This window comes from Echinops telfairi, unplaced genomic scaffold (assembly GCF_000313985.2).
Source record: "Echinops telfairi isolate 266 unplaced genomic scaffold, ASM31398v2 ScPeMD7_7469;HRSCAF=8507_0, whole genome shotgun sequence".
Classification (NCBI taxonomy): Eukaryota; Metazoa; Chordata; class Mammalia; order Afrosoricida; family Tenrecidae; genus Echinops; species Echinops telfairi.
The window spans coordinates 55,898,343-55,910,954 of NW_022111372.1; the positions used below are offsets into that span (position 1 = coordinate 55,898,343).

The 12,612-nt window shown below is 55.1% G+C and overlaps 1 protein-coding gene across 1 annotated transcript in view; it reads left to right on the forward strand.

The window, feature by feature from the left end:
• The window catches only part of SH3PXD2B (SH3 and PX domains 2B), a 75,046-nt gene extending 64,098 nt beyond the window's left edge, over positions 1-10,948 (forward strand). The window contains exons 9-12 of the mRNA XM_013005911.2: positions 716-942; positions 2,936-2,985; positions 3,845-3,970; positions 6,723-10,948. Coding sequence (XP_012861365.1) covers positions 716-942; positions 2,936-2,985; positions 3,845-3,970; positions 6,723-8,201 — 1,882 coding nt within the window. The 3' untranslated portion in view covers positions 8,202-10,948. The remainder of the gene's footprint in view (positions 1-715; positions 943-2,935; positions 2,986-3,844; positions 3,971-6,722) is intronic.
• The last annotated feature ends 1,664 nt before the right edge of the window (positions 10,949-12,612 follow it).

Sequence of the window (12,612 nt, forward strand, 5' to 3'; positions counted from 1 at the left end):
CCTGCAGTCGGCATCATTGCCTCTGTTTTGTGAGGTGGAGGACTTTGTGGACTGGTGTTGGGTTAATGGGTTAATAATGTTGGACTTGTGGGCTTGGGCAGCATTGGGTTGGGATGTTTTCGTGATACACATTTTCTTTACATAAAACTCTTATACATGAGTTACTGTTTCTCCAAAGTACCCAGACATACACATGGCGACTGTTAAGTGGACAGTGGCCGTAGCAGGGCTTTACAGCTGCTTGCCCCAGATTTGGCTGTTTATCGGCGTGTCCCATAGCCCTTTCGTTTCTTCCTTCAGCTCACTGGTACCAAGGCCCTTGGCTGACTGAGGGTCCACCTCGGTCCCTGTCCCCCAGAGCTCAGGCTCTCACTGGGAGACGGCTGCCTGCAAACACCACCGTGTGTCTTGGGTGCCAGGGCTCTGTTGTGCAGGAGCCAGTGGGGCCACTGTGGATGGTGGGCTCCTTCTCCCAGGGCAGGAAGGTTGACGAGACAAAATGGTGTTAAGGAGCTGGGTGACCAAGAGCAGAGGGTGGGAGTGTGGGGGTGCGGACTCTAGTGCATGTGGGAGGCTGGGAGGCTCGTGGAAGCCAAGTTGGAGAGGCCTTGAGTGCCAGCCGAGCTGAGGGCTCAGGCTTCCTGGACAGGCCATGGCAGCGAGCCAGCTTCTGGGCCCAGGAGAGCAGCCTGACCGGCACCCTTCCCTCTCCCAGGTACCAGGGCAAAGAGGGCTGGGCGCCAGCCTCCTACCTGAAGAAGAGCAGTGGGGAGCCCTTACCCCCGAAGCTGGGCCCCGGCTTCCCAGCCCACTCGGGCGCCCTCGACCTGGACGGCATCTCCCGGCAGCAGAACGCGGCAGGCAGGGAGAAGGAGCTGCTCAACAACCAGAGGGACGGCCGGTTCGAAGGCCGCTCCGCCCCTGATGGCGACACGAAGCAGAGTGAGTGCTGCCCTCCTCCATGCGGAGGCCCCTGTGCAGAGCTGCTCACGTGGCGACCTTGCTGCCTGCTCAGCCCATGGAGAAAGGTCACCTGCCCGGGATCACCCAACCAGCAGGGGGTAGAGCCTGCATTGGGAGGTGTCCCTGCCCTACCCCAGGCTCATGTTCTCTCCTCCATCATCATGGTCACCTGTGTTCAGGCACTTGCCACCTGCAGGAGCCTTTTCGTTGTATGTGGTCTAAAAGCGTAGGACCTTGGTTTTAGAAATGAGGATGCTGAGCTGAAACAGGATTTGTGCAAAATCACTCAGCTAATAGATGGAGGAGCCAGCACATGAACCCCGGGCCTGCCTGCCTCCCTCCAGAGCCAGTTCTCCTGCTGCTCCACCACACTGCCTCATTTCTCAACCAGAGCAAGAAAAAGCTGGCCCTGTGTTGGATGTTCCCTAAGGATATTTCTATAGTCGTCTTGCTTTTCAAAGCATCCCCATACACCCGAGAGGGAGGTTCTTCTGTGAGGGCCTCAGACCCAGGACTCCAGCTGCAAGCCCCCTTTCAGGACCCCATCCTGTACAGGGGAGAGTGGGGGGCTCTGTTGGGAAAGGGCTCCCAGCTCCATGCTGGAACGCCAACACTTGCCCTTGGCTGGAAGTATGTCTGGTCAGTGAACTCCTGGAGTTCCGAGTCCTCAAACTCCAAGACTCACTCTGTCTAGTTTCCTGAGCACGCACCAGTGTTTTGATGGGCCACGGCCGGGGCTCTGGACAGCCCTGCGTTTCTGTGATTCTAATCGGTCATGGCCAAGTGCCTGGGAGGATTCCCGTGAAGACCAGGGGAGCAAGTGACACCCAGAAACCGTATGTTTTTGTGATGATACAGGTCTGATGATGTCACAGACCCTCATGCACGAGCACGCAGTAACAGTGGTCCCAGTGAGTTAGGTATTTATCTCTCTTTCATGAAGCAGTCCAGGCGTATGCCGGCCTCGTGGAGACTGCATCCACCCAGGTGTCGTGTTCCATGGTACCTGTCTGAACATGTGGATGCCCCTGCACTGTCCTCACCTGCCTGGTTCAGGGTGACACCTCTCTTCCAACTGCAAAAGAGGGTGCAGACGAGGCAGGAGGAAGAAAGTGGAGTGGAAGTTACCCACTGGCCCGAATGTAGTCACAGGGCCATACGTAGCTGCAAGGGAGTCTGGGAAACTTCATTTTTATTACAGGCAGCTAAGGGTCTGGCTGAAACTCTGTTGCTGTTGGTTATCATAGAGAGGGGTTTGCTTGTGCAGTCTCCTTCTCATCCCAAGTCCCAGGCTCCTCCCCTGAGCCCACTCTGCTCCACCGTCTGCCCAGAGTTGGCCTGCGCTTGCTGAGCGCCATCCTTGTGACCCTCAGGCCCACTCTTCAGAGTGAGAGTGCCTGAAGGCACCGCCCCGTGTGTGTTTGTGTCTGTTTGGTTAGGTCTTCATGAACCTGGGTGTGCTGTAGAGCCAAAACCAAAGTAGCCCAAGTGGCGTGCCCGCCAAGAGCCTCCAGGGGTTGACTTTCCTCTCCACCTCCCCGGGAGGCACTCGTGAGCCCTGTTTTACAGGGAGGGCCTGCTAGTACCCAGGGGTGTAAATAGCTTGTCCAAAGCTGGAAGCCGGAGAGCTTCCGGGCTGGGACCTTCTAGGAAGGACCCTCCTCTGTGTTCTGAGGCCTACACTTCGCTGTTCCTGGAAAGTTGATCATCTCTGGGCATTACCCACTTCCTGTTCTTCCGGCGTAGAAAAGACGGAGGTTTAGGGCAAAGCCACGTTGGTACAGAGTCACACAGGAGCAGCCCCTTCCTGTCCAAGCTCTTCTCCGAGGGAGGGGCACAGCCGCCTGCGAGGAGGGCCTGTGGTTGTACCTCATTTCCTGCAGAAGAGAATAGGTCTTGCCTGGTGCCCACCTTGAGGGTTTTCGCCATAGGATTCTGCATGTGAGTGAAATCCGGTCTTGTTTCTGCACAGGGTCCCCGAAGATGAGGCAGAGACCCCCTCCTCGCAGGGACATGACCATTGTAAGTGGACCCTTGCCCCTGGGGAACCAGCCACTGACCCGAGGGCTGGGGTATCCCAGGCTCATCTGCTCACCACAGCACCCCTTCTGTTCTTGTGAAGCAAGCTGGGCAAGTGTCAGTGAGGTGGCAAGGCGCATCCTGAGCTCAAGGCAGGTGGAGGCATTTCCCCTGCATCCCCTGGTGAATGTGTGCGCTCATCAGCTTTGAGAGCGGCCTCTCTACGGCCCAGGCCCCGTTTGCCGGAGGCAGCCTGAGGCCCAAGCTTGGATGGTGCAGAAATGGGCACCAATGTCACTTGTGCCCTCCTGTTGTTCTATTCTCTTACTCCGCTTTTTGTTCTTCATTCTCGAGGCACTCGATACTGATACTTTGAGAAATGGGCCTCTTTTAGATCTACTGTTTAATGAGCACCTATTGGATGCCAGGCAGTGGGCGAGATGCTGTGTGACATTAACTTCCTTTCTCGACCCCACCAGGCAGACACTGTCATCCTCCCTGCTCTACTGGAAAGAAAGCCGAGGCCCCAGTAGGGAGGGTGACCCGCCCATGGCCTCACAGTCACAAACCTCTCTTCTTCCTGTAACTCTCCCTGCCTCTAAAATTGAGAGAGTCCTGGCTTACCCCAGATTTTCATGACTGGCCAGATGTCCTGAGCTGCTTCTCATCACTGATGCTGAGAGACAGTGACCTGCTGCGGAGGTGACAGACTGAGCAATCTTTTGTCTTTTAGACCAAAGATAGTCCTCCCCCCAACCCCACCCCACCCCCCAAGGGCCATTGTGCATCCCAGCCCTCTTATCCCTGGCCCAGCAACATGGTCATGCACCCCCCACAGGACCTCTCTCTCTAACCCCACCAGCCTCGTGGTCTGAACCTGCCGAAACCTCCCATCCCACCCCAAGTGGAGGAAGAGTACTACACCATTGCCGAATTCCAGACGACTATCCCCGATGGGATCAGCTTCCAGGCAGGGCTGAAGGTCGAGGTGAGTAGACTCGTGCGTGCTTGTGAGCCGGGATGTGGAGCTGTGTGGGCTTGTGGCCCTGTACTTAGGATCCATGGTGCTAGGCGTCAGCTCCTGCTGCCATATTCTTTTCTGTTGGTTAGGATTTCATGCCATGTGATCCTCCTCCCACACACTCCACCCATTTACCCTGTGCTGCGCCAAGGCTTGCACCGAGCAGCCATCATCACAGTCCATTGTAGATCTTGTCACCCCCAAAATCCTGTACCCTTCACCCACAGCCCCCACCCCGAGCATCCTTTCATTCTCCCTGGCCCTAGGCAACCACAAGTCCACCTTCTGCCTCTCTTTTAAAAACTTTAAAAAGGAAACTCTCTGCCCTAGACCCTTTCGGACCCGGTAAAACTTCCCTGTGAGTTTCTGAAACCGTTGCTGTTGGTGGAAGTAGACAACCCCATCTGTCCCACTTGGAGTGGCTGGTGGTGTTGAACTGACCTTTCAAATTGCAGCCCAGTATGTAACCACTACGCCACCAGGGCTCCTGTTCTTAGACCCACCTATGTGGAGCAGTTTACTAAGTGGCATCATACGCTTTCTGGAATCTGTGGCTGACTTGTATTCTTTTTTTTGACTCGCCTCTTAACGTCCCTCCTTCTCTCTCCTTTCCTTCTTACTCTCTCTGCTCAGCTGTTCTGCTCTCTGAGTAAAAGCCAGCTTAAACCCTTTCTCATCTTTCATTTCCCTTTGTTCCCTCCTCATGAGGCCAGGACTGTAAGGTCTTTCCCATGCCTGTGCCTCTAGTAAATGGGGCCGCAGCAAAGTCCAAGGCTTGTAAGCCTTTGGCAAAGAGGTTCTGGAGACGGTCTTCAAAGACATGCTCTCCGAAGGATGCCACATGCTGGACCCACGACCTCATGGTACATTTGATGGAAATGTGAATGTGGGGTTTAGTTAGTAATCGTGTCTTATTTGGGTCACCATTTATAACAAATGCACCACAGTAATAAACATGCATACACCCTAAATTCAAACGCCCTACTATTGAGTCAATTCTGATTTACAGCAATCCTACATAGAAAATCTCCAAAACTGTAAATCTTTACAGGAACAGACAGCCTCATCTGTCTCCCGTGGAGCGACTGGTAGGTTTGAACCACTGACTTTGCAATTAGCATGCCAACATGTAACCCACAGTGACGCCAGGGGCAAATGGTAGATGTTAATCATAGGAGGACCTGTGCACAGCGGTGGTTGTGGTTGGGGTTCAAACTCATCTGCTTCATGGGAGAAAGATGAGGGCGGGTGTCTGCTGCTCATAACTAAAGATGTACTGCCGTGAGAGCCCAGTGGAACAGTGCTATTCTGCAAAAAGAGACAGCCAGTCCCTCCGCCCAGTGGGAGCGTGCACACAGGAGCTGAGCTGGGCAGCTTCTGGATTGGTTTCCGTACCAAATGTAGAACTTGGGAGCCACCGAACAGTACCATGTCTCTCTAACCCAAGCTCCACATTGCGTTCCCATCTTTCACCTTAGCGATCTACTTCCAAATGGTAACCAATGAGAGCTCAAGGGATCGCAGCAGACTAGTGTCTGATAGGGTGCTGGAAGTTGAATACCCTGGGCTGGAGGGCACTCAGAGCATCCCCTGGCAGCAGTGCTGCCTTCTCGTGTGTGTGAGATCGCATGTGCTGATCCTCGATAGCTACTAACCATGGCAAACTCTTCCCCTTATTATTCAAGTATTCTTTACAAACGAATACTGTACTCTCTTCAGCTTTGCTTCTTGATTCACTTTATTATCATCTCAGCCTACAGCGTTCATTCATGGAGCCACAACATGCTAGCACTGGAGCTCCCGGGAGCCCCTCAGTTCCTTGCCCGGTCTGGTCTCTGTCTTTCCAAGAAACAGTATACGGATGATGATGATACTTATAGGCATCTCTGAGGTGCCTGGTACCCGACTTTCTTGATAGCCAATCTTCACAGAAGTCACCAGGGCTCTATGTCATCACCCCAGTTTGCAGATGCCCTACGTGAGACCAGGAACTGTCAGGTGAATTGCCCAGGGTTATGTAGCTCCTAAGTGGATAGAGCTGAGAGCTGAACCTGGATTTCTTGGCTTAAAAGTCCAGGCTCTATTGACTTTTTTTCCCTTCAGGCTTGCGTCCAGTGTTACATACACCCTGTCACATCTCCCTTGTCACTGCCTCTGCCCATATCCCTTCCCCACTGTTCACTGGGACCCTGCTTTTATCCATAGCTGCTCTCCACTCCCGTGCTCCTCTCCCATCAGTCCTGACTAGGGGCACGCGTGTACTCTGCCGCGATGGGCGCTTAGCAGTGTTCGTTAGTGGCATTTCCTTTGGGTGCCTGTCCTGATTCCGTTTGCTCCCATATGTACTTGGTACTCTGGCTGAAGCTCACGGGCACACTGCCTGTGCCTTGTGTGCCTGGAGTCACGTTGGGTTGGCATCAAGCGGCCGTGGGCAAAGTATCTTACCCTCAAGTAAATGACTGATTTTAGCAGAGCCCTTTCCTAAGCGGGCCCAGGGAAACTCGTTAACTGCATGCTTCTGACGTTCAACCTGCCTCCACAGTGATTTCCCCCAGCATTGAGTAAACAGGTAACGGGCCCCTTCCAGAGTTTACCGGGCTGTTGCCCTCGTGAGTGCATTTGGTCATCTTACAAAAGCTCCAAGTGGATGTCCGTGTGCTGCTCCCCTGTGCCTGGTCCCCTCCTCCTGAGGGCTTCTTCCCTGTGTCACCCCTTGCAGGTGATCGAGAAGAACTTGAGTGGCTGGTGGTACATTCAGATTGAAGAGAAAGAGGGATGGGCCCCAGCCACCTTCATCGACAAATACAAGAAAACCAGCAACGCCTCACGACCCAACTTTCTGGCTCCCCTGCCCAACGAGGTGACCCAGCTCCGGCTCGGGGACACAGCCGCGCTGGAGAACAGCCCCAGCAGCGAAGCCCCCAGCCCCTCCCGGGCCCTGCCCAATGCACCGCATGGTGGTCTCGACCCCGGCGGGCCGTGGTCCCGGGACTGGAAAGGCGGCAAGGAGGTCCTGCGGAAGGTGTCTGCAGACATGTGTGCGGCCGCGGGCTACGAGGAGATCTCGGCCCTCGACCTGGAGGAGAAGCCCAGCCTCCCGCCCCGGAAGGAGTCGATCATCAAGTCGGAAGGGGAGCTGCAGGAGAGGGAGCGGCAGAGGCTGGAGCAGCTCCGGGGCTCTTCGCCCAAGCCTCCTGGCATGATCCTGCCGCTGACTCCAGCCAAGCACGCTCCCCCAGCCCGGGACAGTAGGAAGCCAGAACCTAAACCTGACAAAAGCAAGCTGTTGCAGCTGAAGAATGAGATGGGGCTGGAGTGTGGCCACAAGGTGCTGGCCAAGGAAGTCAAGAAGCCGAACCTCCGGCCCATCTCCAAGGCCAAAGCCGAGCCGCCCGAGGAGAAGCCAGAAGCCGGGCCCCAGAACCCCTTCTTAAAGTCCAGACCTCAGGTTAGGCCAAAACCAGCTCCTTCCCCCAAGACAGAGCCACCTCAGGGCGGAGACCAGCTGGATATCTGTAACCTCAGGAGTAAGCTCAGACCTGCCAAGTCTTCGTTGGATGGGGACAGCCACCAGGCAGCCGGGGGTCCAGATCTGGCTGTCACCCGCGGCCTGCCCCCCGGGGAGGGACCCGGCCGCACCCAGGAGAGGACAGGCAAACAAGACAAGCTCAGCCCCAAGGAGATGGCCTCCAGAGCCCCTCCCCTGCCAGCCAAGACGGTGGAGCTTGTAGCCAAGAGCTCCCCGGTCCCTCTCCAGGAGTCTTCCCAGCAGAGGCCTGCAGTCCCTCCCCGGAGGCCACCCCCACCCAAGAAAGCTGCCTCATCACCCCGGCCCCTCCCAGAGGTCAGTGGCCCACAGCGGGAGACCCCCGGGCGGGCCCTGCTCATCCCTCCGAAAGCAAGGCCTTTTCTCCCTAACTCCTCAGGGGGCCAGGATGACGTGAGAGGCAAAGGCGGGCAGGTCCCGCGGATGGCAGGCCGCATGGGTGAGAGCAGAGAGAGAGAGGGCCCGAAGGACTCCCTCTATGTGGCCGTGGCCAACTTTGAAGGCGACGAAGACACCAGCAGCTTCCAGGAAGGGACCGTGTTCGAAGTCCGAGAAAAGAACAGCAGCGGCTGGTGGTTCTGCCAGGTGCTGAGCGGGGCGCCTCCCTGGGCCGGGTGGATTCCTTCCAACTACCTGCGGAAGAAGCCATAACCGCCGCCTCGCTGCCCGGAGCCCTCGCCGGCTTCACCGAGTATTTAAGATGCTTCTTAATTTATCATCCTCCACGAAGCTCCAAGGGCAGGTGAGCTCGCTCTAGAGTGTCTGCCCATGGGGATGGCGACGTCCGTTCTTCGTGGAGAGTGAGTCCTTGAGACCTCAGAGCCTGGGTCAGGTCCTCCCGTACCACCACCCCGCCCCCCACTCATCACGGACCCCCTGGAAGCTCCAGTGGCCGCCTTGCTTTCTACTCAACCTCAGCATCCAAATCTGCAGAGAACTCCTACTCCCAGACTACGGCCTCACCGAGCCCCCTGCTCCTCTGCCTGTGGTGGGCTTTGACTCTGCAAGACCCTACTGCCAACCCCAGGAGCAGAGCCCACCATCAGGAGCTCCAGAGAGGGTCCCTCATGGCTCAGATGGGATGTGATAGGAAGCTGCCCTCCCTGGCACCCCACCCAGCCCTCGACGACGTTTGGCCCTCCTGGGCCCTCTCAAAAGCCCGGTGGCTTCATTGCTCCGTTCTGAAAAGCCTGGCTGCACAGGAGCGCTTGGTCCCGTAGAAGGCGGCACCGTCGTCAAACGCAGGGCAAGGGTCTTCTTCCCCAGACTTGAAGGAAGGGTCCATGGAGGCAGCTGCCCCAGGATTGGCCACTCGACCTTTTCTGTCCCTCCATCTAGTCTTGGGGCTGTCTGGGGTCTCAGAGGGCAGGCGGTTCCACTCATGTGAACACACCTCACATGCCTGCTACAAGTCCCAAGTCTGTCCTGGGGCTTTTAAATAAGCATCTCCCCATGGGGGTGGGGGCACTTCTGTCTCCCTAGTGTAAGAATCTCATTTATGTGAATAAGGGGACCCTTCACAAGCCATGCCCTGGCAGTGCCCCTTCAAGGAGTAGCTAGTACGTGCCAAATGCTGTGCTTGGCATCTTACCATCCCAGTCTAATGCAGTTAGACCCATTGTATGAGTGAGGAGGCTCAGGCACTGTGCATGCTCCCTGGTGGGAGGATTCGAACCCAAGTCTTCCTGGCTTCAGTTTCTGTTCTTCGCCCTGAAAAAGGCAAACCAGGCAGGGGAAAGTCAGAAGCTGCCAGGCACCAGGAAAACAGTGGCAAAGTAGCTTCCTTGTGTGGGCAAGAGGGCATCTTATGACTGCTTTTCACGCCTAGTACTTGTCCAACTCAATACTGCATGACACCTAAGGCCACCCTGGACTTGACAGGCCACTGCTCCGTCTTGGTGGGGCCTGCCAGGACCCTGATGGTTGGCACCAAGCCTTGTGCCCCACCCCTGTGCTAGTGTACCCTTAGGGGACAGATCTAGAGCAAAGGGGGCAGAGTTGGTCTCCCTCCCATGCCAACCTCATGGGAACGTGGTGGCTCAGGTGCACACAGCCATAGCACCATCAGAAGACACGGGGCCAGGTGCACACCTCGTCCCTTCCTGCCTCCTCTGTCTTCACTCTGACATTTACAGGTATAGAGTACTTGTCTTCTTTTCTCATGCACACCCCACCCCATCCTTCCGTCTTACACGCTAACAGAAACCCAGGACGGATTCCCACCCATTTGGGCAGATATGATTAACTGAGGCACAGCTAAGCCATAACAACTAGAACAAGTTTCTGGCACCCCTCCTGTAGACCAGGCTTCAGGGGGTGAATGTGAACCCTCCCCCGCCCCTCCAAGAGAAGAGGGGACTGATGGGGTGGCTCTGTGCTCATCCAGGTGGTGCTCAGGAGCCTCCGGGCTGCTGTTCCAGGGGACACGTGCTGTCCTGCCTGCAGTGCCAAAGATTTATGTGCAAAGGTTCCTTGTCTGACGACCTGATGCTATGGGGGCTCTGAATGCTTCTGAAGGAGAAAGATGGTCGCTGGTTCACATTAGCATCCTTATTCCCTGACCCCATGTGGCCAATAAATCCCATCTTCCCACAGTCTGAGGGCAGGACCCCAAGGTACCACTTACTCCATGCCTAGACCCTTCCCTGGGAGAAGAGAGGCTGGAGGCGGAGGGTGGCCACCCACCTGGTCAGAGTCCCCGCTCCTAATGCCTTGACTTAGGACAAGGCTCTGTAGCACGTTTTCTGTAGTCTTTTGGACCTCTGCTTTATACAGCTTTTGTGAAGCTTTTAGGGAAGATTGGGCTTCATTCCAAAGGACAAAACTAGTTACTAGGTTCTGTTTTTACCATCTGACATTGTGCGTCTTTTGGGAGGGCCTGGGTAGGTCTGGTGTGGGCCATTCCCTCCTGGCTGGGAGGAGCTGTGGCTCCCCTGAAGGAGTTCATCTTGTACCGTGGTCCCTCCTCCCCAGTGCCCGCTTTGAGCAGAACCTTTCCCTGAAAGTGAAAGAATGTAGTGTTTATTCTTCTGACATGAGGAATAGGTGCAGAACCTGCATCCTCTGCTCACTGCCCGGCCTTTGGGCCCAAGCCCTGGGCTGCGGACTCTGGTCAGCTCTGTGCGCCAAAGTGGTGGGTGCCACCTCAAGCACATGGAAGTGGGGGTACTTAAGAGCCAGTGGCTCTTTCTAGCTCTCCTGCATGGGGGACACTTGTTTACGCTGCCCACGATGGAGGTCACTCTGTGAGCCATTGGTGGAGTAGATAGAAAACCATGGCACTCTGAGCACGGAGAATGACTGGGCTGTTTGCTCCCATGCCAAGCACCGGGCAGGTCACCAGTGCTGGCGTATGCCCCCCCCCCCTTTTTTTTCCTTCCAATTTTACTGGGGGCTCTTATAATACATACATTGTGTCAAGCACCTCTGTACATATGTTGCCATCATAATTTTCTAAACATTTTCTTTCTACTTGAGCCCTTAGTATCAGCTCCTTCCCCTCCCTCATGAACCCTTGATAATTTATAATTTTTTGTCCTTTCAGCCACTTTTCTGTTGTCCACCCTCCTGGGAGAGGGTTACATGTTGATCATTGTGATCAGTTCCCTGTTTCTCCCCCCTCCTTCCTCTTACCCTCCTAGTGTGGCTACTCCAATTATTGGCCCTGAGGGGTTTATCTGTCCTGGATTCCCTGTGTTTCCAGCAGGGTTTGTAAGGTAGAAGTGGGGTCATGATAGTGGGGGGGAGGAAGCATTCAAGAACTAGAGGAAAGTCGTATGTTTCATCAGTGCTATACTGTATCCTGGCTTGTGTGATCTCTTAATTGGATCTTCATATCAGTCCTTCAGTGGATGGACAAATCCTGCTGGGGAAGTGAAGAAACAGAGACAGCATGCGCAGCCTCATCCAAATAAGGGCAAAGCTCCTGGCTCGCGTGTCTCTTAATTGGATCTTCCTATCAGTCCTTCAGTGGATGGACAAATCCTGCTGGGGAAGTGAAGAAACAGAGAGACAGCATGCGCAGCCTCGTCCAAATAAGGGCAAAGCTCCTGGCTCGCGTGTCTCTTAATTGGATCTTCATATCAGTCCTTCAGTGGATGGACAAATCCTGCTGGGGAAGTGAAGAAACTGACCCGCCCTGAGAGACAGCATGCGCAGCCTCGTCCAAATAGGGGCAAAGCTGGGATTCAAATCCCAGGATTTCGCCCCCTAACCCGTGACTCTTCCTCTATTATTGCTAGTGAAATGAGTTTGGAGGTCCCAGGAATCTGAGTTTGGATTTCTCCTCCCACTACCCTGTGGTCACACAAGTCAGTCGATGGAAAAATCACACCCAGGCCGCCAGGTAAGGGTGGTTTGTCTCTTCCTCTCGCCCCTGCCTCCACCTAGTGGTGTTGGCTTGGTCTTACCCTACATCCTTGGGTAACATGACAACTGTGTTCGCAGCTCTTTAAGAAGGCTGCTTTTTCAGGCCTTGGAGAAAGTAGGCTTTTCCTCATCTCTGCCCGTTTTGGTGGGCTTATGTCGTTGTGGGCTCCTGCTTGAGCCATTTCTGATCCCCCTACCTACTGGGGAATTTCTAGAGCCCCTACCGGGTGTTCAATAGACCTTTTAAGCCAACATGTAGTCAAGTGTTTTAAGGTAGAGTTCTTGGCCTTAAGACATTTCTGAGCCTACTGGGAAGTTCATTCCCAGGTGGGACGTGGGAGGGCTGATTTGCCACATCCAACAGCAGGTGCTGGGTCTCCCCAGAGCTTGGAAGGCCCCCAGGCCAAGGACTGGACAGCCTGGTATTTTTTCAGCTTCCACTGAGTGCCCAGCTGTGAGCGGAATCAAGAAACAAGCAAATAGGCATCCATCCTTAAAAAGCCAGCAACTTGACATCCTCAAACCCAGAGCGTTTGTGGCTTGGCACGAGTGCTGAGTGAGGCTGCCTGTTGGGGGTGGGGGGGTCGGTCCTTCGCTTTGGACCATGAGCATGGGCTGCCAAGTGGGCGATCTTGTCTCCCCAGCTGGGTTTCCATGCCATTCCTTTGGACTTCTGTGTCTGCTGCAATCCACC